Genomic DNA, 27,979 nt, shown 5'->3' with positions numbered 1-27,979 from the left:
GCTCAATAACCCAGGTAAGAATATCAAATGAAGGTTGATTCAGTCCATCTGGATATGAACTGAATCAACCTTCCGTGTACTGCCTCCTCTAACGCGTCGTGCTACGAGCACGCAGACTGACAAAGACGCCGCCTCCAGTTCTCCTTACACATCCGCGTGGACACGCTGGTCTGCGTGGAAATTGACGTCACGGGTCACGTGTTGTCATGGGGCTCGCTAAACTTGGGTTTTAATAGCCTTGCTTCTGCAACGGTCGGCGGTTCGTGGTGAATATACCAAATTTAAGTGCGATTAAACTGAGATCCAGTTCACTACAATCTCACCTGCCGGTGAAGATGTCTGGTGGGAACAAAAACACGAAGACGGAATCATGGGGCGGTTTTGATGAGAACTTGATTCAGGTAGCTGTTAACTGCTGTGCTAACAGGCTAAACCCAAATCAAGTAGCAATCTACAGTCAGGATGATTGATCATTTATTATCGTTCTAAATGGAAAATGAATAGTAGTCTAAGTGTCTAAGTAGCAACTTGGCTGCCTCGGTGGAGGATATACCCTCCGTCAGCTGTTAAATTGCTAGAGTTGTTTTATTCAAACCTTTTCCATCACATTTCCGTTAAAGCAGAAGCTTTTCCACTTCATTCAGATGCCTTGCTGTTTCATGAGATGTACAGAAAAATCCGAATTCAAGCAAATACAAAATGTGGATTAGAACGTGTTAATGTGTGTTGACTGGCTGGTGCGTTTATGGTTCTGTCTGCATGTTGGACCTGTCAGGGCAGCGGCTCGGCCGTCATCGACATGGAGAACATGGACGACACTTCCGGCTCCAGCTTCGAGGACATGGGCGAGATGCACCAGCGGATGAGGGAGGAGGAGGAGGTGGCCGCGGAGGCTGCCGCCGCCGAGGAGGAGCCCGGAGATGACGGCGAGTTCCTGGGCATGAAGGGCCTCAAAGGGCAGCTGGGCAGACAGGTGGCGGATGAGGTGAGAAAGAGACAGAGAGAGATCCAGAATAAGGAGTCAGAGGTTCCATTCCCGTGTTTCATTTGTATGGATTTTAATCTGTTTAGTTCAAAGTTAGGTTTCACATTAGCAGAAATTTCACTTGGTGTCAGACTGAGAACATTAAACATTAAAAAAGGAATATAGGTAAAAAGGCAGTATGAGTAAGTAAGTAAGCAAATAAATAAATGTTTTCAAAGTAGTGATACATTTATGTACACAATATTATATTTAAATACAATTTTATACCAACATAAGATTACATTAAATATTAATTACTGCCTCTGTCCATCAGGATTATCAACACTAATGTGTAATGTTGGTGTTTGGCCATATAAGACTTGTGCAGTACGTTGCCATTGCCAGTCAGTATGTATGACTGGCATGTTGGTGTGTAGCAGACCTGTCTCCCATTGAACATTTGTGGCGCATTATGAAGCGCAAAATACGACAACGGAGACCCCAGACTGTTGAGCAACTGAAGTTGTACATCAAGCAAGAATGGGAAAGAATTCCACCTACAAAGCTTCAACATTAGTGTCCTCAGTTCCCAAATGCTTATTGAGTGCTGTTAAAAGGAAAGGTGATGTAACACAGTGGTAAACATGCTCCTGTCCCAGCTTTTTTGGAACGTGTTGCAGGCATCAAATTCAAAATGAGTGAAAATTCGCAAAAAAACAATAAAGTTTATCAGTTTGAACTTTAAATATCTTGTCTTTGTAGTGTATTCAATTGAATATAGGTCGAAAAGGATTTGCAAATCATTGTATTCTGTTTGTATTTACGTTTTACACAACGTCCCGACTTCATTGGAATTGGGGTTTGTATTTATGTATGTCCATATATGACTTAATATCTATCTGTGTGTATGTATGACTAAGTCCCCCTTAAACTAAAGACAGTTTAAAGATCAAACCAAAGAATGATACGGGCAGAATGCTGCAAGTTTAAACAGAGACCGGTGTCTTTCTGGTTCTGTCTACTCAGGTGTGGCAGGCGGGGAAGCGTCAGGCATCCAAAGCCTTTAGCCTGTATGCCAACATCGACATCCTGCGACCATACTTCGATGTGGAGCCGGTTCAGGTCCGGAGCAGGTAGGACAAATCCTCACACCGAGCCATTTCTGGAAATTTGATGTGCCTGGCTGTCCTTTCACCTGGAAACTGTTTCTCTTCCAGGCTAATCGAGTCGATGATCCCCGTCCGAATGATCAACTTCCCACAGGTACTTGTCTCATATGAACAACAAAACACATAAACATGATCTCTCGTCATTTTAAAATGTGCTTACTTTTCAATACTGGTAGTTACCTGCAGTTAGGGAATAACCAACAGTTGAATACAAGTAAATGTTAGTTTGTGATTGGTAAGTTAATTTACTCACCATTCACTTAAATAGGTCCAGGAGGGGTTTAAATCTGTACACTGTTATTTTTTTACCTACCTTGATGACTGAATTGAATCTACATAGACACTTAAATGGGTAACCAACTATCATTTGGATGTCTTAATCTGTTCTAAACAACTAGTTGTCTGTTAAGTAGTGACAGTAGCTGTTAAGGTTTGTGGATTTCTTATCCATTGTGACCAGGGGACAAAAGCCTTCTGTCTGATCAAAGAAAATTGAATCGGTTCATCTGGACACGTTTATTGACAGACACATTTCATCACTCATCTAAGTGACCTCTTCAGTCTCAACTGACTGCAGGTATCCCCACCCTTATAAACAATACAGTGGCATAACAACCGAAACCAATGATCAGTTTCATATGCTCCCAAAACATGCTGCGCCAGAAATTGGTCCACCCAAAGGATTGGGTCCCCTGGCACAAACAGAGCAATATACAGTGTATGCTGTTAAGTGCCAGGAGGATTGCCGTGACTTGTACAATGGGAAAACTCAACAGACGTTGGCCAAGAGGCTGGTACAACACAGAAAAGCTAATACGTCAGGCCAGGACTCTGCTGTCTACACCCACCTAAAGGCCAGTGGCCACTCTTTCAAGGATGAGGATGCGCACATCCTTGATAGGAAGGAACACTGGTTTGAACGGGGAGTCAAAGAGGACATCTATGTGAACAGGGAACGACCATCTCTGAACTGGGGGGGCTAAGAGTACATCTGTCGCCATCTGATCTCACCATTCACAAACAGTAAGTACTGGTATTGTCACAAACGATCCCAAATTTTCTGTGAATAGTACACATGGCCATTGTAACTCTAGTTAATGGTCACGCCCATATTTGCATATGAAACTGATCACTGGTTTCGGTTGTTATGGACCTGTATTGTGTATAAAGGTGGGGATACTGAAGAGGCCACTTAGTTGAGTGATGAAACGTAACTGTCAACAAATGTTGTATCCAGATGAACTGATTCTACTTTCTTTGATTTTCTTACCTGGATTATTGAGCATGCATAAAGATGCTTGCTGTCTGATCTATCTCAGGTTAGACACATTTCCACTGCAGACTGGTCTTCCTGACAACAGAACATGACTTGTTTTTTATCTGAAAGAGAAGTAGCATCTCTTCATCTTGTTTCTAACATATTCAATTTACAGTGCCTTGCAAAAGTATTCAACCCCCTTGAGAGTCATCACTAATCTCTGGATTATAAAAGATAATCACACATCTGTTCCTGAACAATGTTATTTTTGTGAACCCATAAGCTCTAACATCATGTTCCCAAAGCCAAAATAAGTTATGTTTCGCTGACTTTTTATTAATAAATTAAAAACTAAAATATAGTGCTTGCATAAGTATTCAACCCCTTGTGTTCTGAAAGCTCCAAGTTTACACAAATGACAAATTATTCCTAAAACAAGCTCAGGTAAACACAATTGGACATAATTAGTGTGCACCTGTAAGATATTAAGTAATGAGACATTTATGGGTATAAAAAGCACTCTGTGTAAAGTTCATTAGCCGGGCCTGAACTCCCATCAGAAAATGAAGACATAGGAGCATAATACTGAAGTAAGAGACAAAGTGATTGAAATGCAAAAGGCAGGAAAGGGATACAAAACAATATCCAAGTGTTTGGATGTTCCACGGCACACTGTTGGATCCATTGTCAGAAAGTGGAAGCTCACACCACCCAGACGCTTTGTAAGACAGGCCGTCCCTCAAAGCTAAGTGTCTGAGCAAGACGTGGACTGGTGAGGAAAGCCACAGATCTGCAATCACTTTGAAGGCGCTCCAGAGGTCAGTGGCTGAAACTGGAGTAAATATGCATGAGTCAACCGTATCATGGGCCCTCGATAAATCTGGCCTGTATGGGAGGGTGGCAAGAAAGAAGCCGTTGCTCAAAACTATGCATATAAAAGCTCACTTGGAGTTTGCTACCAGTGTGAGAGAGACCCAGTTAAGATTTAAGTAAAGGTTTGGTCAGATGAGACGAAAGTCAAGCTTTTTGTCTAAAACTCAAACCTAACACTGCTCATGCCCTAAAAAACACCCTCCCTGTAGTGAAGCATGGAAGCGGCAGCATAATGCTATGGGGTTGTTTTTCATCTGCAGGCGCAGGGAACCTTGTTCAAATTGAGGGAAGAATGGATGGAGCTAAATATAGGGAAATATTGGAAGAAAGCCCATTGCAGTCTGCCATAAAACTGAAGCTTGGGAGAAGGTTCACCTTCCAGCAGGATAATGATCCTCAGCACAAGGCTAAAGCAACAATGGCATGGCTCAGCAACAAAAAGATTAATGTTTTGAAGTGGCCAAGTCAAAGTCTGGACCTCAACCCCATTGAAAATCTGTGGCACAGACTGAAAATCGCAGTACAGAGGCGCTATCCTACCAACCTGCAAGACCTGTACAAATTCTGCCAAGAAGAATGGGCAAAAATTACTCCAGAAGAATGTGCAAAGCTTGTACATAGTTACCCCAAGAGAATCATGGCTGTTATTGCAGCACAAGGGTACTCTACAAAGTATTGATATGTGGGGGTTGAATACATATGCAAGCGCTATATTTTAGTTTTTAAATTATTTACGAAAAGTCAGCGAAACAGAAGTTATTTTGGCTTTGGGAACATGCTGTTAGAGCTTATGGGTTCACAAAAATAATATTGTACAGGAACAGACGTGTGATTATCCTTTATAATCCAGAATTTAGTGATGACTTTCAAGGGGGTTGAATACTTTTGCAAGGCACTATACATTTATCAGTTATAGTATTCTTTGGACTTGCACTTAAACTCAGCTTGGCATACTATCTCCCACATATGTAAATATTGAATTTGTTTTGCTACAGCAACTGTCTCACTCCCTCTGATATCCATAGATGTTAGTCACATTGCCCAGTGGTCACACAAACTTTTAAAAAAATTGGAAATCCAGAATTACAGTGTGAAGACAACCCAAAATGTATAATTTACTTTTCTTACATTTCTATTGTCTAAGTGTCAAAGTCAGCAAACCCATGAGGTCAAATTTCCTGGAATCTGAAAACCTACTTTACGAATAAAACAGATGTTGATGCTTATCTTTTCTCTTGATTTCAGAAGATAGCCGGGGAGCTGTATGGGCCCATGATGCTCGTCTTTACCCTGGTGGCCATTCTCCTGCACGGCATGAAGACATCAGGAACAGTCATAGTAAGACGAGCTGCTCTCTAAAGTCACATTCCACTGAGCTTCCTCCAACATGGCTGCCCTCATGCGACTGGTCTTGTCAGAATGTTCGCTTACAGCCGACATCTCGCCAGACCCTGTTAGATCTGGCTGAGAAAGGAAAAGTCTCATGATGGAAAACAACCTTCTGTATCGTGATTTTCATAGAGTGAAAATAAGACATGGATGATCTACTAACAAACAAACCAATATTTTATTTTAGCACATCACACTCTTCAGTTTTCTTTACATGGTCTTAAGAAGCATTAACTATGCTGATAAGGTTTACTGGCATGCACTTTCAATTTACCAACATTCACCATTCGAGGCACGTTTAAGAACAAATTCTGGCAGTTAAGAAGGTTTTTGAATCTGACATTAATTTCTTTTATCCAGTTCTCCGAAGAATAAATTGAAGAGAATTTTCTTACATGAAGCCCATTTTCTTTGTGGTTGAGACACTAGAGAGTAAACAGATTCTTTTTTTTTAACCAAATAAATATTTGCTATAAGAACATCACTAAAGAAGAATGCTGAGATATTTATGAGTTTTCATCGCATCCACTTTGTTTTCCAGTGAATTTAATTCTCTTGTTCGGATACTGCGGTATTTAACCAGTTGTGTGTGTGTGTGTGTGTGTGTGTGTGTGTGTGTGTGTGTGTGTGTTGCAGAGAGAGGGGACCCTGATGGGGACGGCCATAGGGACATGTTTTGGTTACTGGGTGGGCATGTCCTCCTTCATCTACTTCCTGGCTTACTTGGTCAATGCCCAGATCACCATGCTGCAAACCCTGTCCCTGCTGGTGAGGACGCTCTACCTCCATAACTGGAATTATCACCTTAACAAACAAACGGACAATGTGTAATTTCTGTATCTTTGCATTGCAATTTTTGTATTGCAAATTTCATCATTTCTGCTCTCATGGAGATAGATAAATACACTATACATATTACTACATATAGAAAATATCGGCAGCCATACCAACATTTACCCTGGCTCTGCCAAATGACAGAAGCTAAGCAGGTATGGGCTTGGCTAGTACTCGGGTGGGAGACATCCCGGGAAAACTGAGTTGCTGCCGGAAGTGGTGTTGGTGGGTCAGTAGGGGGCAGTCTTCCCTCTGGTCCTAATAAAAACAACAAATGTAAAAAAAAAAAAAAGCCAATGCCCCAGTGCAGCGACGGGAACACTGTGCTATAGCAGATGCCGTCCTTCAGATGAGACATTAAACCAAGGTCCTGACTCACTGGTCATTAAAGATCTCATGGCACTTATCTCAAAGGGTAGGGGGTTCACTGGTGTCCTGGCAAAATTCCCAACCTGGCTCTCTTCATCTGGCCACTTAATCATCATAGCTATGTAATGATAATAACCATGGAATTGGCTCAATGATTCCTCCCTCTCCAACTCAAGCTGATGTGTGGTGAGCGTTCTGGTGCAAAATGGCTGCCGTGCATCACCCAGGTGGGTGCTAAACATTGGTGGTGTTTGAAGTGAGTTACCCCCTTCAAAGTGAAGTGCTTTGGGTATCTAGAAAAGCGCTATATAAATGTAATTATTATTATATTATTATATATTGCTACATGTAAACCAACTATACATATTACTACATATAGATGATACACTATAGATATTTCTATAGTTGTATTCAATGGTAACAACATAAACAAATGCAGAAAGTTGAATCAGTTCATCTGGACACAACATTTTTTGAGAGAAAGGTTTCATCACTCATCTAATGCCCCTTTTCCACTACATGGTACCAGCTCAACTCGACTCGACTTTTTCACTTTCCATTACTGGAAATTACTGGCATTTTGGCAACTCTTACCGCTTTTCTGGTACCACCTTTGTCGAGGTTCCAAAAAAACTGGAGCGGGTACCAAAATCAATGCAGACCAGCTAAACTGAGGGGGTACTGTTACAGTAATGGAAAACGATGCTCTGCGAGTCGAGTCAAGTTGAGCCGGTACCATGTAGTGGAAAAGGGGCATAAGTGACCTCTTCATTCTCAACTGTCTGCAGGTATCCCCACCTTTATAAACAGTACAGTGGCATAATGATCGAAAACAACGATCGATTTCATATGCAAATTGCCGTGACCGTTAACTAGAGTTTCAATGGTCATGTGTACTATTCACAGAGGGAATGGTTGCAATCACAGCTTTGTAAGTTAGCATCAGATGTACTCTTAGGGCCCCCCCCCCTCGGTTCAGGAATGTTCGTTCCCTCTTCACATAGATGGCCTCTTTGACTCCCTGTTCAAACCAGCATTCCTCCCTATCAAGGATGTGCACATCCTCATCCCTGATAGATGGCCTGTAGATGAGTGTAGACTGTGGAGTTGTGGCCTGATGAGGTAGCTCCTCTGTGTTGTGCCATCCTCTTCGCCAGCATCTGTTTGTTTTTCCTGCTGTACAAGTGATTGCAATCCTCCTGTCACTTAACAGCCTACAATATATTGCTCTGTTTGTGCCAGTCGTGAGGTGGACCAATTTCAATGCCTAATTGTAAAACCAGAGGTGGTGATTTTTTTTAACCCCCCCCCCTTTTTCCGCAATTGTATTCAGCCAATTACCCCACTCTTCCGAGCCTTCCTGGTCACTGCTCGATCCCCTCAGCTGATCCAGGGAGGGCTGCAGACTACCACATGCCTCCTCCGATACATGTGGAGTCACCAGCCACTTCTTTCACCTGACAGTGAGGAGTTTTGCCAGGGGGACATATCACGTGGACCAGAGGAGGCGCTAGTGCAGTGACCAGGACACATACCCACATCTGTCTTCCCACCCGCAGACATGGCCAATTGTGTCTGTAGGGATGCCCAACCAAGCCGGGGGCAACACGGGGATTCAAACCAAGATCCCCATGTTGGTAGACAATGGAATAGACTGTTATGCTACCCCGACACCCCAACCAGTGGTGATTCTGTATGTGGCAGGATTGTTGGGACAGTTGAGATGGGTATTTTCCAAACACTGCGTCTCAGTTGATTTCAAACCGCAAAACATGCTGTGCCAGAAGTTGATCCACCCCAAGGATCGGGTCCCACGGCACCAACAGAGCAGTATAGTGTATGCTGTTAAGTGCCAGGAGGATTGCCATGACTTGTGCTCTCTTTCTTTGATATTGCTTAAAAATGATGATTACATGAGACACAGACTGGGGCTAGTGGGCAGCATGTGTAGCCTACTGGTGTAATGCAATTTCTGTAGGTTATTTATTTCTAAACATTGATGGAAAAACATCCTGGCTCATCATGCTAGGTTACCACAACAGAAAATGATCAGTCGGAGTAACGCTGTCAAGTCATTGGAAACAGGTATCGTTACGTCAGTTCAAAACGTAGCTAAAACGTATCAACTACTAGCATTGATCTAACATTACTGTGTATAATTTATACAATGTTAGCTGTCGCTTATCATGAGTTTTTTACTTGAAACGAAGTGAGTGCTACAGATCCTTGAATTCATGCCAGGCTGCCAAGCCTCTCTTCGCACAGCGGTGATCCATGCTCACCATCTCCCCTCTTTAGGAAACCGAAACATTTTTATTGTCAAAATGGCGTTTTTTCCTGAGGTCAGGTTGCACCCCACAGCACAACAACCCAAGCCCAACGTCAGTCTGCTCATCAGCTTAACTTTTACTCTTTTTGTAGTTGGTGCCATACAGCCAGTAAGCACCAATGCAATAATAAGTAAACATAGAGCGGAAGTTAACTTCAGGCCAGGCGCATAACCTTGGCAACACGCATGTGAAGAAGCAGAAGAAGCTGCTTCATTTTGTCATTGTATTTTTTTTTGTGGCTCCCCCCCCCCCTTTTTTCCCCCCAATTGTACTTGGCCAATTACTCCACTCTTCTGAGCTGTCCTGGTCACTGCTCCACCCCCTCTGCCCATCCGGGGAGGGCTGCACACTACCACATGCCTCCTCTGATACATGTGGAGTCGCCAGCCGCTTCCTTTCCCCTGTCAGTGAGGAGTTTCACCAGGGGGATGTAGTGCATGGGAGGATCACGCTATTCCCCCCAATTCACCCTCCCCCCTGAACAGGTGCCCCGACTGACCAGAGGAGGTGCTAGTGCAGCGACCAGGACCAGGACACGTGCCCATATCTGGCTTCCCACCCACAGACACGGACAGTTGTGTGTGTAGGGATGCCTGACCAAGCCGGAGGTAACACGGGGATTCAAACAGGCGATCCCCGTGTTGGTAGGCAACGGAATAGACCGCTACGCTTCCCAGACAACTTGTCATTGTATTCTTACAATGAATTTGTTCTCTGCATTTAACTCATCCTATTGGAAAGGAGCAGTGGGCAGCTGCAGTGCCCGGGGACCAACTCCAGTTCTTCTTTCCATTGCCTTGGTCAGGGGCACAGACAGGGGTATTAACCCTAACATGCATGTCTTTTTGATGGTGGGAGGAAACTGGAGCACCCAGAGGAAACCCACACAGACATGGGGAGAACACGCGAACTCCACACAGAAAGGACTTGGGATGGCCTGGGGTTCAAACCCAGGACCTTCTTGCTGTGAGGCAACAGTGCTAACCACTGAGCCTCCGTGCCACCAAATGGAAGGAAGAACTGGAGTTGGTTCCCGGGCGCTGCAGCTGCCCACTGCTCCTATACAATAGGATAGGTTAAATGCAGAGAACAAAAGCATCTCTGTATAGACAATACACTATAAATATTACTACATATAGAAAGTACCATATACATACAACTACATATAGATAATACACTATACATATTACTACATACAGTCAGTACACTATACACCGATCAGCCAAAACATTAAAACTACCTGCCTAATATTGTGTAAGTCCCCCTTATGCCGCCAAAACAGCTCTGACCCTTCAAGGCATAGACTCCACAAGACCTCTGAAGGTGTCCTCTGGTATCTGGCACCAAGATGTTAGCAGCAGATCCTTTTAAGTCCTGTAAGTTGCGAAGTGGTGCCTCCGTGGATCGGACTTGTTTTTCCAGCACATCACACAGATGCTTGATCGGATTGAGATCTGGGGAATTTGGATGCCAAGGCAAGATCTTGAACTCTTTGTCATGTTCCTCAACCATTACTGAAGAATATTTGCAGTTTGACAGGTTGCTTTATGCTGCTGAAAGAGGCCACTGCCATCAGGGAATACCGTTTCCATGAAGGGGTGTACCTAGTCTGCAACAATATTTAGATAGGTGGTACGTGTCAAAGTAACATCCACATGAATGCCAGCACCCAAGGTTTCTTAGCAGAACATTGCCCAGGGCATCACATTGCCTCCACCGGCTTGCTCTCTTCCCATAGTACATCCTGGTGCTATCTCTTCTCCAGGTAAATGACACACACGCACCAGGCCGTCCACATGATGTAAAAGAAAATGTGCTTCATCAGACCCGACCACCTTTTTCAATTGCTCCATGGTCCAGTGCTGACACTCATGTGCCCACTGTAGGTGCTTTTGACTGTGGATAGGGGTCTTCATGGGCACTCTGACTGGTGTGCAGCTACGCAGCCCCATACACAGCAAGCTGTGATGCACTGTGTTCTGACACCTATCTATCACAGCCAGCATTAACTTTTCCAGCAATTTGAACTTCAGTAGCTCTTCTGTGGCATCAGATCTGATGGACTAGCCTTTACTCCTCACACGCATCAGAGAGCCTTGGGTGCCCATGACCCTGTCACTGGTTCCGCGGTTGTCCTTCCTTGGACCTTGGACCACTTTTGATAATACTGACCACTGCATATTGGGAACACCCGACAAGACCAGCTGATTTGGAGATACTGTGACCCAGTCATCTAGCCAACACAATTTGGCCCTTGTCAAAGTCACTCAGATCTTTACGTTTGCCCATGTTTCCTGCTTCCAGCACATCAACTTCAAAACTGACTGTTCACTTGAGGCTTAATCTATCCCACCCCTTGACAGGTGACGCTGTAACAGCATAATCAATGTTATTCACTTCACCTGTCAGTGGTTTTAATGTTTTGGCTGATTGGTGTACATATTGCAACATTTAGACAGTAACCTTTCAGAAGTAGAATAAAGAGGGTGAACAGTAGTATCTATGTTAACGTGCTTATTTCTATGTTAAAATGCAATTATGTCTCAAGATCTTTATGTGGAACATCCCTCCAAGACAAAGTCTTAGCTTGTATAAACTTAGCTGTCAGTAAAGTTAAACCTGATTCTTCTTCATTTGCCATCTCCTTTTCGTTTTGCAGGGTTACGGTCTGTTTGGTCACTGCATCGTGCTCTTCATCACCTACAACATTCACTTCCACTTCCTGTTCTACGTCCTGTGGCTGGTGGTCGGTGGGCTCTCCACCCTCCGCATGGTAAGAGCACAGGCTGAAACTGTGACTTCATTTCCCTTGAGCCCCTGGTTTTCTTTTAGACTAACAGTTGGTTTGGAGTCGAACCATGGAAGGTTTCCTCACTAAGTTTATTCAGTTTCCAGACCACAGAGAGAAGGTGGTGTTGGCCCACTTCCATACAAAACTGGAATGGTTCCTTTGCAGGGTTCGATCTGTTGCTGCAGGTGTTCATCAGAGCGTCTTCTCCTATGGACGACTCTGACAGCACGTCTCTGCCTAATGAAATCTAGCTGGACAGCAAAGTTTTGAGATGCTGCCTAGATTCACGTTAATGTTGCTCAAAGATGAAACTGAAACCCATTGATACAGCTGGTACTTATGCTCCATTTATACCATCAGTCTGTCAAATAGGAATAATTAAAAGAATTTTAAGAATTTAAAGAATTTAATCAGAACATAAAGTGAACATGTAAGCATGTTTAGACTTCTGGTATCTTTAGGATTTTAGGGAAGGATTAGATGAACTCTAATGGTTATCTGGTAGCTTTCCTTAGATCTGTTATGTAAATATGTAAAGTAACAAAACGAACTGTGTTGAAAAGTGAGGATATAGGAGTGAAGGAAGAATCTTTATATTTCTCCTATTCTGTTTGTGGATGCCAACAAGTGTTTAAGAAAGGATTTGATGCTTGGACTAAAATGTACAAGAGTATGCCTACCAATACGGGGATCACCGGTTCGAATCCCCGTGTTACCTCCAGCTTGGTCGGGCATCTCTACCCACACAACTGGCCGTGTCTATGGGTAGGAAGCTGGATGTGGGTATATGTCTTGGTTGCTGCATTAGCACTTCCTCTGGTTGGTCGGGGCGCCTGTCCAGGAGGGAGGGGGAACAGGGGGGAATAGCGTGATCCTCCCACGTGCTACGTCCCCCTGGTGAAACTCCTCACTGTCAGGTGAAAAGAAGCAGCTGGTGACTCCACATGTATTGGAGGAGACATGTGGTAGTCTGCAGCCCTCCCCGGATCGGCAGAGGGAGTGGAGCAGCGACCAGGACAGCTCAGAAGAGTGGGGTAATTGTCCGGATACAATTGGGGAGAAAAAGGGGGAAACCCCCCCCCTCCCAAAATGTACAAGAGTATGTAAATCGCAGATTGATGTATTTTACTCTCACACATACTCATTCATGTTCTCTCTGTTCGTTCCTTCCTTCCTTTCTGTTGTGTCTCAAGGTTGCAGCTCTTGTGTCTCGTACGGTTGGTCAGACACCACGCCTCGTCATCTGCGGGACGCTGGCGGCTCTGCACATGCTCTTCCTGCTCTACCTGCACTTTGCCTATCATAAGATAGTGGAAGGTAAGAATCCCCCCACTCTTTCACCTGACTGTTTTACTAAAGACTGTCAGTACCACATGACGTCCAGCTGATAACTTGACACGATAGCGACACCCTGGTCAGAATTCACAACTACAGTTTTATACTGTAGTCGCACTTCTTATGACACCTGACAGCAAATAAACATGCACACTCTTTCAACACGAGCCAGCACCATAGCAATAATGTTTTCTTTTTATAGTTTTTAAAAAAAAATTAACTGTATTGTAGCGAATTAAGGGGGGGCCCCTAATTCACTACAGTATTAACAAAAGTCATGCCATGTGGTCATGACATGGCCACTGCTCTAAACACTGAACCAAATCTTGGGAGCTTGAATCCAGTGTGGATGTGTGTTTTTTCACTTGTGCCTCCACCCACTGATGGCTGCCTGTCTGTTATGCATGTTTTTTTTTTGCTATGTCTAGAAAAACAGTATTAGTGACACTAGCCCCTCATAAACTGTACAGCAATGGAATGCTGTTAGCTGATCACCAGCTTAGTTAAAGTAGCCCACTTATTTCCCTGCAGTATTCAAAATATGCTCATACGTCATGAACACTTAACAGTTACATTACATTACATTAGAGTCATTTAGCTGACACTTTTATCCAAAGTGACTTACAATAAGTGCATTTAACGTAGGAAATCAAGAGAACTACTAGTCATCAGAGGTCATAAGTGCATCTTCTCTCTAAACAAGCATCTAAGAGCAAAACCAGTGCTAAAGTAAAAGCGCAAGAAAGATTTTATTTTCTTTTTGAAACGAATGAATACAACAAGTGCTAAGAGCAAGTAACAGGGTAGTAGTTCTTGAAGAGGTGAGTTTTCAACCTGTGCCGAAAGATGGGCAGCGACTCTGCTGTCCTGACATCAGTGGGGAGTTCATTCCACCACTGTGGGGCCAGGACAGAAAGGAGCCGTGACCGGGTCGATCAGCAGCAGGGGCCTTTGAGCGACGGGGCAGCCAAGCGTACTGAGGCAGCAGAACGAAGTGGTTGGGCGGGGGTGTAGGGCTTGACCATGGCCTGGAGATAGGAAGGAGCAGTTCCTTTCACTGCCCTGTAGGCTAGCACCAGAGTCTTAAATTGGATGCGAGCAGCTACTGTGAGCCAGTGTAGGGATATGAAAAGGTTCTGTCCTTTGAATAGAATTTGTTTGTAAAAGCTAACACTTAGCGGCGGCACGGTGGCGCAGTGGTTAGTGCAGTCGTCCTGGGTTTGAGCCCTGGGGTAGTCCAACCTTGGGGGTTGTCCCAGGTCGCCCTCTGTGTGGAGTTTGCATGTTCTCCCTGTGTCTGCGTGGGTTTCCTCCCGGTGCTCCGGTTTCCTCCCACAGTCTAAAGACTTGTAGGTCAGGTGAATCGGCCATACTAAATTGTCCCTAGGTGTGTGTGTGTGTGTGTGTGTGTGTGTGTGTGTGTGTGTGTGTGTGTGTGTCGGCCCTGTGATGGCCTGGCGGCCTGTCCAGGGTGTCTCCCCGCCTGCTGCCCAATGACTGCTGAGATAGGCTCCAGCAGTCCCACGATGAGCAGGATAAGCGGTTTGGATAATGGATGGATGGATTAACAAAAGTAGATGAAATGTTAAATTACCAGTGTGGTATTAAAAATGAGAGCATAATATATTGGAAATGGAATTGGTTGATCTTGCTGACGCAACTATGAATGTATGATTAACGTGGCTAGTAGGTTCACTTTACCCAGCCATTATACACAATCACTCTTTGCTGTGTCAACTTTTTGATAAATTGTTAAATCGTTCCCTCCATGCAAATGTGTTTCCAATAACTACCCATGGATTCGACAGCTGTTTTTCTATTCCTTTTTGCTTCCAGCAGATGTTTTTCTTTTTATTGTTACTGCTGCTGAAGCACTGGATTGACTGTTCTCATTCAAGTTAGAAAATCACCATTAGCATTCATCAGGCCTCTCCGCTTAGGGTAACAGGATGTTATGTAAAACACCTGACTTCCTCTGCAACATAAACATTTCCTGCTGCTTGCTTGTTAATAAAGATGAACTTGAATCGTAGATCGTGAGTTGAAGCGGCTCTGTTCTCTTTTAGGGATCCTGGGCACTCTGGAAGGTCCCAATGTACCGCCCATCCAGCGGGTAGCCAGAGACGTGCCTGAATTTTCTGCTGCTGTGGTCAACGCCACAGTGAAGACACTCGGGGTGCTGCTGCAGTCTCACTGAATGTGTCTACCCGTGTGTGTCTGTTTCTGTCCATGTGCATCTCTTGAGCTGAACCCAGGCCTGCAGAATCCAGCTTGCAGATGTTGAACACACATCAGAGACTGTTTGGAAGTGTCAACTAGCATATATGACACTTGATGTGTATATAACCCCAGACCAATCGACCGCTGTGTCTCTATCACATTCTCCTCCTGAATAGACTGTAGCTGGTGAAGACTTTCCCTCTTCCACACCAAAGCTTGCACCTCCCTTCTGAGTCGACCTGAGAATCAGTTAAAATACCACCCACAAACTCTTGTCTGCCTTGAAACCGCTGACTCGCCATCCCCATCACACACACACACACACACACACACACACACACAGAGTAATTATTAGATCAGGGCTCCAATGGCAACAAGTGTGACAATCTTACAACTTTGATTGCTCGAAGAAAATCTTGGGAAAATGTGTTAAATAATATTTAGCTACAGAGCAGTGTGTTCCATTGTCACATTCCCCAGCCAGTGTCCTCAATTCAGCAAATTGAAGACAGCTGTGAAAGGAAGAGTGTGTTGAGTTAGCGGAGCAGATTTTGAATGGAACTACAGTTTGATGTGAGGCAGAGGACAGCTTGTCGCTTAACAAGCCAGCAAGAGCCCTGAAATGTAAAGATTTAATCAGGTGGGCTTCTCGTCTTTTTTTTCCCTTGAAACTAAAATGGGGAATTTTTTTTAATTGCACCAGTCCTTGGAGAAAGGTCCTTAAAATAAATAGAGACCAAAAGGTTAGTTTTCCCTGTCGAGATCCTAAGATACAGCCAATAGAGAATGAAATAGAAAGGCAAATCTGACCAGGGAACGTAAAACATGTTTCAGCACACATCATGTTTCAGTTGATAGCAGTTTATGCAGCAGAACACAAAGTTTAAAACTACAGTCCTGAATCTCCTGGTTTACTGTACCAGTGTGTCTCCTATGTAGGTGTTCGTAAGGTGAGTGTTGTTCTTCATTCCAAATGAAAGAGAGTCAGCAGTGCTGTTGTGTCAGAAACAAACCAAAAAACCCGGTTGTGGTTGAACCTGAGTTGGGTTTTTTTTGTGCCCCCCCCCCCGTTTTTCCTCCCCATTTGTACTTGGCCAATTACCCCACTCTTCCGAGCCATCCCCAGTCATTGCTCCACCCCCTCTGCCGATCCGGGGAGGGCTGCAGACTACCACATGCCTCCTCTGATACATGTGGAGTTGCCAGCCGCTTCTTTTCACCTGACAGTGAGGAGTTTCACCAGGGGGACATAGCGCATGGGAGGATCACGCTATTCCCCCCAGTTCCCCCTTCCCCCCCGAACAGGCGCCCCGGTCGACCAGAGGAGGCGCTAGTGCAGCGACCAGGACACATAACCACATCCGGCTTCCCACCCGCACATGGCCAATTGTGTCTGTTGGGACGCCTGACCAAGCTGGAGGTAGCAAGGGGATTGGAACCAGTGATCCCCATGTTGGTAGGCAACAGAATAGACCACTATGCTACCCGGACGCCTGAACTTGAGTTTTACTTATTTATGTTGTACTATCTGTTGGTAAAGGTCTTCTACCAGCTTGTTCTGTCATATCTTCTTGATAGACACAACTTCACTTCTTCAAACTCAACACTGCCCGCCTTTTTCTTCTTCCTTATTTGGCTGCTATGATGAAGATGGAAAACACCATGCACCCTATCATTTTTCCTGGTAAAGTCCTACCAGACACCAACCATTCACATCACATACTACTAAAGTCTGCAAGATCTGATGTTCATGGGTTAGATGTTGTCTTAAATACTACACCAGAGATGGTGTCAAAGAGGCCGTTTGTTTGCATGGAAATCTTCACGCTTCTTGCTTTAAATTTGCTGTCAGTAGAAGAACTGTAAGAAGTCAGAGATATCGGATGACATTTCTGAAACAGAAATACAACTGTTTTAAACATGTCCTTTTAAAATGTGGCTATATATGAAGACCATCTCAGCCTCTGAACAGTTTGCAGGTTGACACCGATCAGGCGAACCTCACCATCTCCATAGGAAGGGAATAATGTTTGGTTTATGATTTAGATTTGAAGAACTGGATTCTAATATTGCTGTAGGATTACTAATCTGGGTTAAATCTGCATTTTTCACCTTTCGTGATGTACATGTTCCATTTGCAGCGGTTTAAAATGTTAAAGCCTTAGAGTTCACGATTTGCATAACTGAGTAATCAAGTTTTAAAGTCTCCGTTTTTTTTTTTACATTTTGTTTTTTGTCCCTTGTAAAGATTTTGGGATTTTCTATTTTACATGTTCAATTTATATTTATGAGGTCACTGTACAGAAAGACATATTGGAAAATAAACTTTGTGGATCGTCATTGTTCATTAATTTTCATGTAATTCATATCAGAATCTAGTCACTTGTGTCATAAATGAAGCGGTTTAATATCAAGCGTCAGACGTGACATGTTCCACTGGGACTTCTTCCTGTTCAGGCGAGGCTGCGTCACGTGACAGGGTGTGAAGCGACACCGGCCATTTCTCCGCTCCGTCTCCGGTAAAAGCACCGGCACCGGAGAGATGTGGACCAACTCCTGAGGGGAGGACGCGGCTCCGCACCTTCATAAACACCATGAGAAATACTCATGGAAATAAACAATAACGATCGTTCCTAATATTAGTGTTTTATATGTAAAACACGTGGTTAGGGGTGAATGAGGGAGTACGCAGGCGCAGCCTGCCGCGGTGTGTCTGACTGACAGCGTGTCCATAGTAACCGACCGACTCCTGCATTACTACGAGCCCCGATACGTAAAGATCATCGGAGACACGTCATCAGAGCTAACAGAGACAGTCCGAATATGGATTATTGATTCGTTTGACAACCGTTCGTGCGTGTCGTCTGTCGGGTATTTGTGCGCGTGACAGCGGCTTCGTGGTTTCAGCAGCATGCGGCGCGTGACGCCACGCAGGAGGCCATTCACCTTTAATCCCCATCAAGTGATCGATCACTCATCAATATCAGTATTGATTTGATTTGATGGGAATCACAGTTATTGGTTGAAACCCGTGTCCGCGTTGATGCCGGCCGACATGACCCTGTTGAGGTTTTAGGTTTCGGCGTTAAATGATGAAGTGTCCCGCCGGTCACCGACGTTAACGGCCCGTTAGAGAAGCGCCATGCTGCCGGGCTCCATCCAGATCAGCGGGGAGTCTCTGTCCGGGGCCGAGATCAGAGACATCTGTGACGGCCTGAAGGACAACAGCGTCCGGCTGCTGTCGGTGCGGGGCTGCCAGCTGTCGGACCGGGACTTCGGCCGGGTGTGTCGCGGCGTGTCGGAGTCTCACAGTCTGGCTCAGCTCAACCTGAACCTCGGCGTGGTGTCCAGCATGAGCCGCACCAAGCAGCTGAGCGACGCCCTGAACACCAACCGGTCCCTGCACACCCTCTTGTGAGAACAACCGAGTCACAGAGCTTTTACAGCTGCACCTACTGTACAATCACGGTTGTACAGCATAGTACTGCATAAGGAAGTGGAATAGCTGTATTTACATAGCATTACTTAAGTAGCCTATATTTATATAGTTTTGCTGGCTTTAGTAAAAAATTACAACTATATTTAAATGCATACTAACTTACTACATGGTAAGTAATAACTATCTATTTAGCATACTTACTATATAATAAGTAGCCCAAGCACATATATCTATATAGAATGCATACTTACATACTGCTATGTTGTAAGTAAACATGTATTTATGTAGAATTACTAACTTACTAGGTATGTAATAAACGATAAGTATGTAAACAAAGTTATACAACTTAATTTGTATAGTTATATCTTATTTAGTAATACCAAGTGTAACAGGAGATCCTTCCTTCACTTCATTAATGTTTTATTTCCTTCATTCATTTATTTGGTGTGCTTTTCTTCTTGTATCATCGTCATGTTTTATCTCTGTACATTCACTTCATGTAAAGCACATCGCATTGTATTTTAATGTACAAAATCAACTTTAATTAATGGTTCTTAACATACTGGTCGAGCAGGTGGAGGACAGAAAGTCTCCAGACAAACTGAGTTTGATGCTGGAATAAAAAAGCAGCAGGTTCTCTGAACCGATCATCTCTGATGTCAAAGCAAAACTCTTATTTGTGATTTTCATTTCTGAACTGAAACTAGTATTTTACAGGATTCATTCACTTGTGTTGTTTTGAAAATGGACAAATTAACATCCAATCCTTTGATTTTCTTACCTGGCTTATTGAGCATGCATCAAGACATCCAATCCTTATGAAGTCTATTTAGAATCAAACAGTTTGTCAGAACTGTCTCAGCAAGAGTTGCAGTCGATCTGGTCTGGACTAAGAATCTGAAAATCCACAGAGACAAAACACAGACAGAGATCAAACCCTGTCAGTCAGAACATTAAAATGAAGGTTTGGAGAGATTAAACAAAGTTTCTATAAAATTTGTTTGTTCAAAGACCCAACAGCCGAGCTGAGACAGAAACCACACGCTGGATGTTATTTTGTAAAATGAAAGTGATGAAGAATCTATTAACTCCTCTTCCTCATCCTCCCTGTCTCTAGTCTTCATGGTAGTCCTCTGACAGATGCAGGTCTGGTGACTCTGAACTCGTCTCTCTCCTCTCACCCATCTCTGGTGTGTTTGGATTTGGGAGACTGCATGTTGGGAGACGAGGCGCTCCGACTCGTCTGTGGGATGCTTCCACCAGATGGAGCCAAGTCAGGCAAGAACACTACCAATACTCAGTCATACAAATACTCAGTCATACAAATACTCTGTCATACAAATACTGTATCATACAAATACTCTGTCATACAAATACTGTTTGTGAGCGGTTCATCCAGACATTCTGGTCTTCTCTTTTAATTTTAGTCATTTGGGTTTTGAGTACAGGTGAGGATTCATCTCCTCTGTTTGTAATTTACTGTTCATTTGTTACAACAGAAACGTGTTTTGTTGTCCTCTGTTGCCCAGACTGGGGCCAGTACAGGAGTAGTACAGGGGAACTACAGGGCTAGCATAGGAGTAGTACTGGGGTAGTACAGGGCCAGTACAGTGGTAGTACCTGGGTAGCACAGAGCCAATACAGAGATAGTACAGGGATAGTACATGGCCACTACAGGGGTAGTACATGGTCAGTAGAGAGGTAGTACCGGGTTAGTACAGGGCAAGTACAAAAGTAATACTGAGGCAGTAAAGGGGTAGGTAGTACATGGCTAGTACAGAGGTAGTGCAGGGTTCGTACATGGCCAGTACAGAAGTAGTACCGGGGCAGTACAAGGGTAGTACAGGCGTAGTACAGAGGAAGTACTGGGGTAGTACATGGTCAGTACAAGTGCATGTACAGGGCCATTACAGGGGTACTACTGGGCCAGTACAGTGCCAGTATAGGGGCCAGTAAAGGGGTAGTACAAGGGTAGGACAAGGGTAATACAGGGGTAGTACATGGCCAGTACAGGGCCAGCACAGGGGCCAGTACAGGAGCTAGTACATGGGTCAGTACAGGGTCTGGTACAGGAGTCAGTACATGGGTCACTACAGAGCCAGCACAGGGGTAGTACTGGGATAGTACAGGGGCCAGTACAGGGAAAATACAGGGGTAGTACATGGCCAGTACTACCCCTGTATTGTACTGTACTGTACTGTACTGTACTGTACTGTACTGTACTGTAGAGGATGAAGAGTGGAAAGATGGTTAGTCCAGATGACATACCTACAGAGGTGTTCAGGAGAGATGGCAGTGGAGTTTTTAACTAGATTGTTTAACACAATCTTGGAAAGGGAGAGGATGCCTGAGGAGTGGAGAAGAAGCATACTGGTACCGATTTTCAAGAATAAGGGTGATGTGCAGAACTGTAGCAACTACAGAGGTATAAAGTTGATCAGCCACAGCATGAAGATATGGGAAAGAATAGTGGAAGCTAGGTTAAGAGGAGAGGTGATGATTAACGAGCAGCAGTATGGTTTCATGCCATGAAAGAGCACTACAGATGCAATGTTTGCTTTGAGAATGTTGTTGGAGAAGTATAGAGAAGGTCTAATGGAGTTACATTGTGTCTTTGTGGATTTAGAGAAAGCATAAGATAGGGTCCCGAGAGAGGAGGTATGGTATTGTATGAGGACGTCGGGAGTGGCAGAGAAGTATGTAAGAGTGCTGAAGGATATGTATGAGGGCAGTGTGACAGTGGTGAGGTGTACGGTAAGAATGATGGATGGGTTCAAGGTGGAGGTGGGATTACATCAAGGATCAGCTCTGAGCCCTTTCTTGTTTGCAATGGGGATGGACAGATTGACAGACAAGATCAGGTAGGAGTCTCCGTGGACTATGATGTTAGTGGATGACATTGTAATCTGTAGCGACAGTAGAGAGCAGGTTGAGGAGAGCCTGGAGAGGTGGAGGTATGCACTGGAGAGAAGAGGAATGAAAGTCAGTCGGCGCGAGACGGAATACATATGCATAAACGAGAGGGAGGACAGCGGAGGGAGGACAGCGGAATGGTGAAGATGCAAGGAGTAGAGGTGATGAAGGTGGATGAATTTAAATACTTGGGGTCAACTATTCAAAGTAACAGGGAGTGCGGAAGAGAGGTGAAGAAGAGAGTGCAGGCAGGGTGGAGTGGGTAGAGAAGAGTGTCAGGAGTGATTTGCAATAGAAGGATACCAGCAAGAGTTAAATGGATTGGCCCCTGTACTGGCATAAGTACAGGGGCCAATCCACAAAAATAAATAAAACATTCAAAGAAATGTTCAATCCATATGAAAAATATAGTTAATCAACAAAGTAATAGTCTACTTAGCCTGCTAACATTTTATTGTTAACCAATACATTGTTTAGCTAGCTCAACCGTACGATGCAATAAAATATCAAATGGCACTTTTCCAACTTCAATTTTTAAACAAAAATCAGCTCTGTTAGATAAAAAACATGTATAACAGCCATCTCATATAACAGTGATGGGCCTTTGACATATTTTAAAATACCCATTTAAGCGGGCTAACGATACCCGTGCTTACCTTGTTGCTGGTATCGTTCACCTGCATTACCTTACGAGGCAGTTTGTTTTCCGTTTTGTACACAAAACAGAAAGCTGCAGCATACAGGCAGCTTCCCGTTTTGAGTAAGCGCTTACCTTGTCACTGGTATCTATTGTTTGCCCGCACAGGGCCAGTACAGGGGTAGTACAGCGCAAGTACAGGGATATTACATAGAAAGTACAGGGGTAGTACATGGCCAGTATATGGTTAGTACATGGTTAGTACAGCGCAAGTACAGGGGATATTACATAGAAAGTACAGGGGTAGTACATGGCCAGTATATGGTTAGTACATGGCTAGTACAGGGATAGTACAGGGTCAGTACAGAGACAGTACAGGGTTAGTACAGAGCTAGTACAGGGTTAATACAGGGATAGTAGGGCGTCAGGAGTGGTGCAGCTGGGCAGAAGTGTTAAATGACACAGCATCTTTGTCTGACCGTGATATTTGAAACCTTATGGCTTCTAGTCGGTCATGTGTTTCAAACCGACAAACCCTCTTCATCACTCCTGAAACGCTCTGCCAAACACTAATCTGACATCTGACCTGCTGACTGACCGGAAGTCCTTCAGAAAAGAGAATCAGTGAAACGCCTGTTTTCAGTCTTTATTCTGGAGGTGTTGGTACCTTGCTTATGTTCCCTGAGCTGAACAGGGAATAGAACTCGTAACCTGCCGTGTCTGTTCATTTAGACACTGAGGAGGTGTTGGTAAATCACATTAGCAGGAATGCTTTTAGGTCATGAGAAAACAGTTCATTTAGTTTGAGGTTATTTAAAACACAAGCCACCCAGAGGATGGTGACAGCCGAGCTTCTCCTACAGATGTCTTTAAATATCCGGTGGTCTGCTGAAGATTTTCTGGAAAACCAGGTGTCGGATAAAGACTTCTGATGAGGCTCGCTCTCACACAGCACTCAGTCTGAACAACCTGATTGGTTAAAGAACAGATCCTGACCCGGCTAATTATTGGCATCTGACACTAATCCAAAGCTTCTTAGAGGACTGAATGAACCCTGACAGGGTGAAAATCTCTGTACAGGCCAGATGTGAAGCTCCTGTGTGTTATTCATACAGGTGGACTGTCTGGAATTAGGATTTATTAACAATGGATTCAGGATCTAAGATCAGTGGTAATAACCAGCGACTTACTGAACCATGTCTCAATTTTTATTCTAGTTGAGATGGTTTTGTCTTTTCTGGGAAGTTTTGTGATTTTGGATTCTCATTTCATCAAAATTTTGCTGGTATCAAAGCATCATCATCATTACGGGCGTAGATTAGAATGAAAATGTTTTCAACACATTTCTTTTCAGGAGGAAAACAAACCAATCACAGTATAAAACTTCAGCTTAGGAACCGAGAATAAGAGGAGACATGATGACATTTTCATTTCATTGGTTTGTGTAAATGAATACATAAAAGTTCTGGGTTTTTTTTTAAATGAAGCGTCTGAGCATTCTTTGATTCCAGTTAGAACTAAAGATGGAGTTTTATTTAGTTTTTGTCTCATCTGTGGAAAAAATGTTTTAAGAAAATGAACATCCATCTCCGTCCTCAACATCCCCTGCCTCTGACACACTGATGTGGGGTCAGAGGTTAGGCTGCTCGGGATGTTTAGTGCAGGCTGCAGGTTTGAAGCTGCTGTGTTTCTCTACAGGCCTTAGGGAACTGACGCTGAGCGCCAACCCAGGAATCAGCAGCAAAGGCTGGGCACGCCTCGCCATCGCTGTGGCCCACAGCTCCCAGCTCCGAGTCCTCAACCTGGACTACAACCCACTGGGTAACCAGGCGAGAGAGAGAGGGAGAGAGCGAGTGTGTGTGTGTGTGTGTGTATGTGTGTGTATGTATTTGTTGTGTGTATGTGTACAGTGAAATGCATTGACTAGATAGATTAATATTTCTTTAGATGTTCCACTATTGATTGACTGAATGTCCTGCAACAGGAAGTTTCTGCCCATTGGTTAAGGGTTAAAAGGTCAGAGGTCAGACAGAGGTCGGGAGAGGTAGGGGTTCATCTCCAGATTGATTGACAGAAAATGTTTTAACATGATTGTCCATCATCAGGAGTGATTCGAAGACCCCCCCCCTAGTTTCTCCCCAGTTGTACTTGGCTAATTATCCCACTCTTCCAAGCCGTCGCAGTCGATGCTCCACCCCCTCTACCGATCCCGGGAGGGCTGCAGACTACCACATGCCTCCTCCGATACATGTGGAGTCGCTGGCCGCTTCTTTTCACATGACAGTGAAGAGTTTCGCCAGAGGTACATAGCGTATGGGAGGATCACGCTATTCCCCCCAGTTCCCCCTCCCCCCTGAACAGTCACCCCGACCGGTCAGAGGATGCACTAGTGCAGCGACCAGGATACATACCCACATCCAGCTTCCCACCCACAGACACGGCCAATTTTGTCCGGAGGGATGCCCGACCAAGCTGGAGATAACATGGGGATTCGAACCGGCAATCCCCGTGCTGGTAGGCAACGGAATAGACCGCCACGCTACCCGGATGTGCACGGAGATTTTTTTTAACACTGAATTAAAACCGATTCTAAGACTAATTTTTAGTCAAACTCGTCTGTCGTCCTCTGAGGAAATACATCCCAGTATAAATCCCGGTTGTATCAGAGAAATTACAACGTTTTCAACCATAGAAGCACTTCAAGTTACAGTCCTGAAGATTTACATGTAAACCAATGTCTGTTTAAAATGAGAAGTAATCCACAAACAGCTAAATAATCCAGCTTGTCAGGGTACATGGTGTTTTTCATCTTCATCATAGCAGCCAAATGAGGAAAGAAGAAGGCAGTAGTGTTGAGTTTGAAGAAGTGAAGTTGTTGTGTCTAACAAGCAGATATGACAGAACAAGCTGGTAGATGACCTTTAAAGTGACATTTTCTCATTTTGCAGGTGCCTTCATCTCAAGCAATTTTCAGGAGTCGGTTAAAAACAATTTTGCAGTGTCATTCTGGATTCTTTGTAGCGGGTTTAAAGTGTGAAATGAGCAAAGGCAAAATGCTTGATGCAAAAACGTAATTAACCAAAAAAAAAGGGTCCGCGGTGGTGTAGCGGTCTAAGCATCGGCTTTGTGTCGATGCAGTTGCCCACTGGGGACTGGGGTCCGTGCCCCGGTCTCGTCAGATCCGACTATGGCCGGACTCGATGAAGCAGCGATAATTGGCAACGCTGTCTTCGGGAGGGGGGCGGAGTCGGCTTGTGTTCGTCACACGAATGCGTCTCTGGGTGTGTCGGAAAAGCAGTGGTTCGGCCTGGAGTCGCCTTGTCATGAAAGTGGGTAGGCGTCTCCTTCAAGACTGCCGGCCGGAGAGATGCAGTTGGCGAACGCATGCAGTACGAGGGTGGGTGTTTGAATTAGAATAGGGAGCGATCGGCCACTAAATTGTGAGAAAAAGGGAAAAATCAGAGATAAATTTAAAAAAAAAAAAAAGGAAAAAAAGATGGGGGCGTTCAGGTGGCGTGGCGGTCTATTCCGTTGCCTGCCAATGCGGGGATCGCTGGTTCCAATCACCTCCTCTGATCAGTCGGGTCGCCTGTTCGGGGATGAGGGGGGAATAGCGTGGTCCTCCCACGCGCTACGTCCCCCTGGTGAATATCCTCACTGTCAGGTGAAAAGAAGCGGCTGGCGACTCCACATGTATCGAAGGAGGCATGTGGTAGTCTGCAGTCCTTCCTGGATCAGGAGAGGGGGTGCATCAGCAACCGGGATGGCTCGGGAGAGTGGAGTAATCAGCCACATATGATCGGGGAGAAGAAGGGAGAAAAATCAAAACAGAGTTTGATTGTCACAGAGCCAGTCAGAGTCGAGTTAAATGAGAGGAATCCTCCACAACAGATAGAAACCCGTTCCAGCTGTTAAGACTGATGCGTCATGATTAGTATTGCTTCCAGATGTTTTTCAAGCTGCTTCACACACACACACACACACACACACACACACACACACACACACACACACACACACACACACACACACACACACACACACACAAAAGGACTGCTGTAGTGTTTGGGTCCAGTCCGTTCTGGTCTGTCTAGGTCTCATCTGTTCCATTTCATTGGTTCTGATGTCATAGTTTTGTTCTCATGTGGTTTTAGGAGACCAGATCGCCGGCATGCTGGCGGTGGCGGTGGCGTCCAGCAGAACTCTGGAGGTTTTGGACCTGGAGGGAACTGGACTCACCAACCAGTCTGCTCAGGTAAGAACTGTTCAGAACCTCAAGAGAGAAACGGTAAAGTGATGTAAGTGTATTTTGTGGTTTTGACCCAATCAGAGCTCAGCAACCTTCTGTGACGTTTCAATAAGATGGAGAGAGAGCAGCTTTTGTAAAAGTTTCCAGGGGAGAAGCGGCAGCCACACGACGCCAGCAGTACTCTCCGACTTAGACAGATACAAAAGGGCAAGAAAACAAAAAACAACAGCGCTGTAGAGGTTGATTTTCTGTAGGGGTTTACTCCTGTAGCCTATTCCTCTCCCGAGGTATCCACTAGGTAGTGGCACTATTTAATCCATAGCTGGGGGCTGGTTCATGGGCATCAGGGAATATCCATACACCGGTGGGCTTGCGTACCGCACTTCTAGGGGCCAGACCTCCTTCGAGTCCTTTGCAGTTCAGCCAGGGTCCAAGGTGTACCCAGTTACCGTGTGTTGCCGTGAGGAGGCACTACATAGGGCTTGCTGTTGGAGAGGCTATGTACTGGCAGGGAGAGACTTAAGTGCTCGGCTCTCCTGTTCGCATTTCTGCTAGCCAGCGGTGAAGGTTGAGAGTGAGACGTGACAGGCACAGAACCCTACACCAAAACACTAGAGTCTAGACGCTTCACAACAACCCCACTTCTTACACAAGAATGTCAGACTGTCAAGATTAATCTGATCTGCTTTAAAATCAATCTGGTCACCAAAATGCTCTTCACAGATCTGTCTCAGTGAATAACAAGCTGTTAAATGAAATGATCAGAAGGATTTTTTTTGTCATTAAATGTGCAGACCTGCACGACGGCAGTCAACACAGAAAAACTCCCACAGCACTGCTCTACTGTCTCTCCACTAGGTGGTGGTATTGCTCCGCGCGCGCACACAAACGCACACACCTTCAGTTGACAGACTGATTGTGCAGTCAGCTCACTGAGATACAGGAGGGTGTTTGATGTCCAGGTGTGTGTGTGTGTGTGTGTGTGTGTGTGTGTGTGTGTGTGTGTGTGTGTGTGTGTGTGTGTGTGTGTGTGTGTGTGTGTGTGTGTGTGTGGTGTGAGTGGGTGGGTGGGTGTCTTGTATTGGTGTCGCCTGCGGCTGAGACACCATCTTACTGGCCGCTCCTCATCCTCTTTGATCAAAGTACTCTTCATCTGGACAGCTCTGGCCCTCCCTCCGTCTCCATGGCGATTCTAACCCTCACCTTGAC

General features: G+C 44.7%; 2 protein-coding genes across 3 annotated transcripts in view; both read left to right on the top strand.

The window, feature by feature from the left end:
• The first annotated feature begins 205 nt into the window (after positions 1-205).
• Positions 206-17,872, top strand: yipf3 (Yip1 domain family, member 3). The gene is made up of 9 exons (XM_056291405.1): positions 206-401; positions 776-985; positions 1,991-2,097; positions 2,182-2,227; positions 5,510-5,602; positions 6,290-6,421; positions 11,846-11,959; positions 13,171-13,294; positions 15,379-17,872. Exons 1-9 carry the CDS (start codon positions 336-338, stop codon positions 15,507-15,509), a joined length of 1,023 nt encoding a protein of 340 aa, XP_056147380.1. The 5' UTR covers positions 206-335; the 3' UTR covers positions 15,510-17,872.
• Positions 17,873-18,674: 802 nt separating this feature from the next.
• lrrc73 (leucine rich repeat containing 73) overlaps positions 18,675-27,979 on the top strand; it is a 12,552-nt gene continuing 3,247 nt past the window's right edge. For both annotated transcript variants that reach the window (XM_056292321.1, XM_056292322.1), the window contains exons 1-4: positions 18,675-18,946; positions 20,089-20,249; positions 24,220-24,342; positions 26,676-26,776. In XM_056292321.1, the coding sequence (XP_056148296.1) occupies positions 18,675-18,946; positions 20,089-20,249; positions 24,220-24,342; positions 26,676-26,776 (657 nt within the window). The remainder of the gene's footprint in view (positions 18,947-20,088; positions 20,250-24,219; positions 24,343-26,675; positions 26,777-27,979) is intronic.

Source organism: Lampris incognitus, chromosome 13 (genome assembly GCF_029633865.1).
Source record: "Lampris incognitus isolate fLamInc1 chromosome 13, fLamInc1.hap2, whole genome shotgun sequence".
Lineage (NCBI taxonomy): Eukaryota > Metazoa > Chordata > Actinopteri > Lampriformes > Lampridae > Lampris > Lampris incognitus.
Note: the sequence above shows the minus strand (reverse complement) of the source record. Positions and strands in the feature narration are given on the sequence as shown.

Excerpts from the sequence above, each read along its gene's own strand:
- yipf3 (XM_056291405.1), top strand. The coding sequence starts at position 336 with ATGTCTGGTGGGAACAAAAACACGAAGACGGAATCATGGGGCGGTTTT. Across the intron at positions 986-1,990 it reads GCAGACAGGTGGCGGATGAG|GTGTGGCAGGCGGGGAAGCG; the intron begins GTGAGAAAGAGA and ends CTGTCTACTCAG. Across the intron at positions 2,098-2,181 it reads CCGGTTCAGGTCCGGAGCAG|GCTAATCGAGTCGATGATCC; the intron begins GTAGGACAAATC and ends TTTCTCTTCCAG.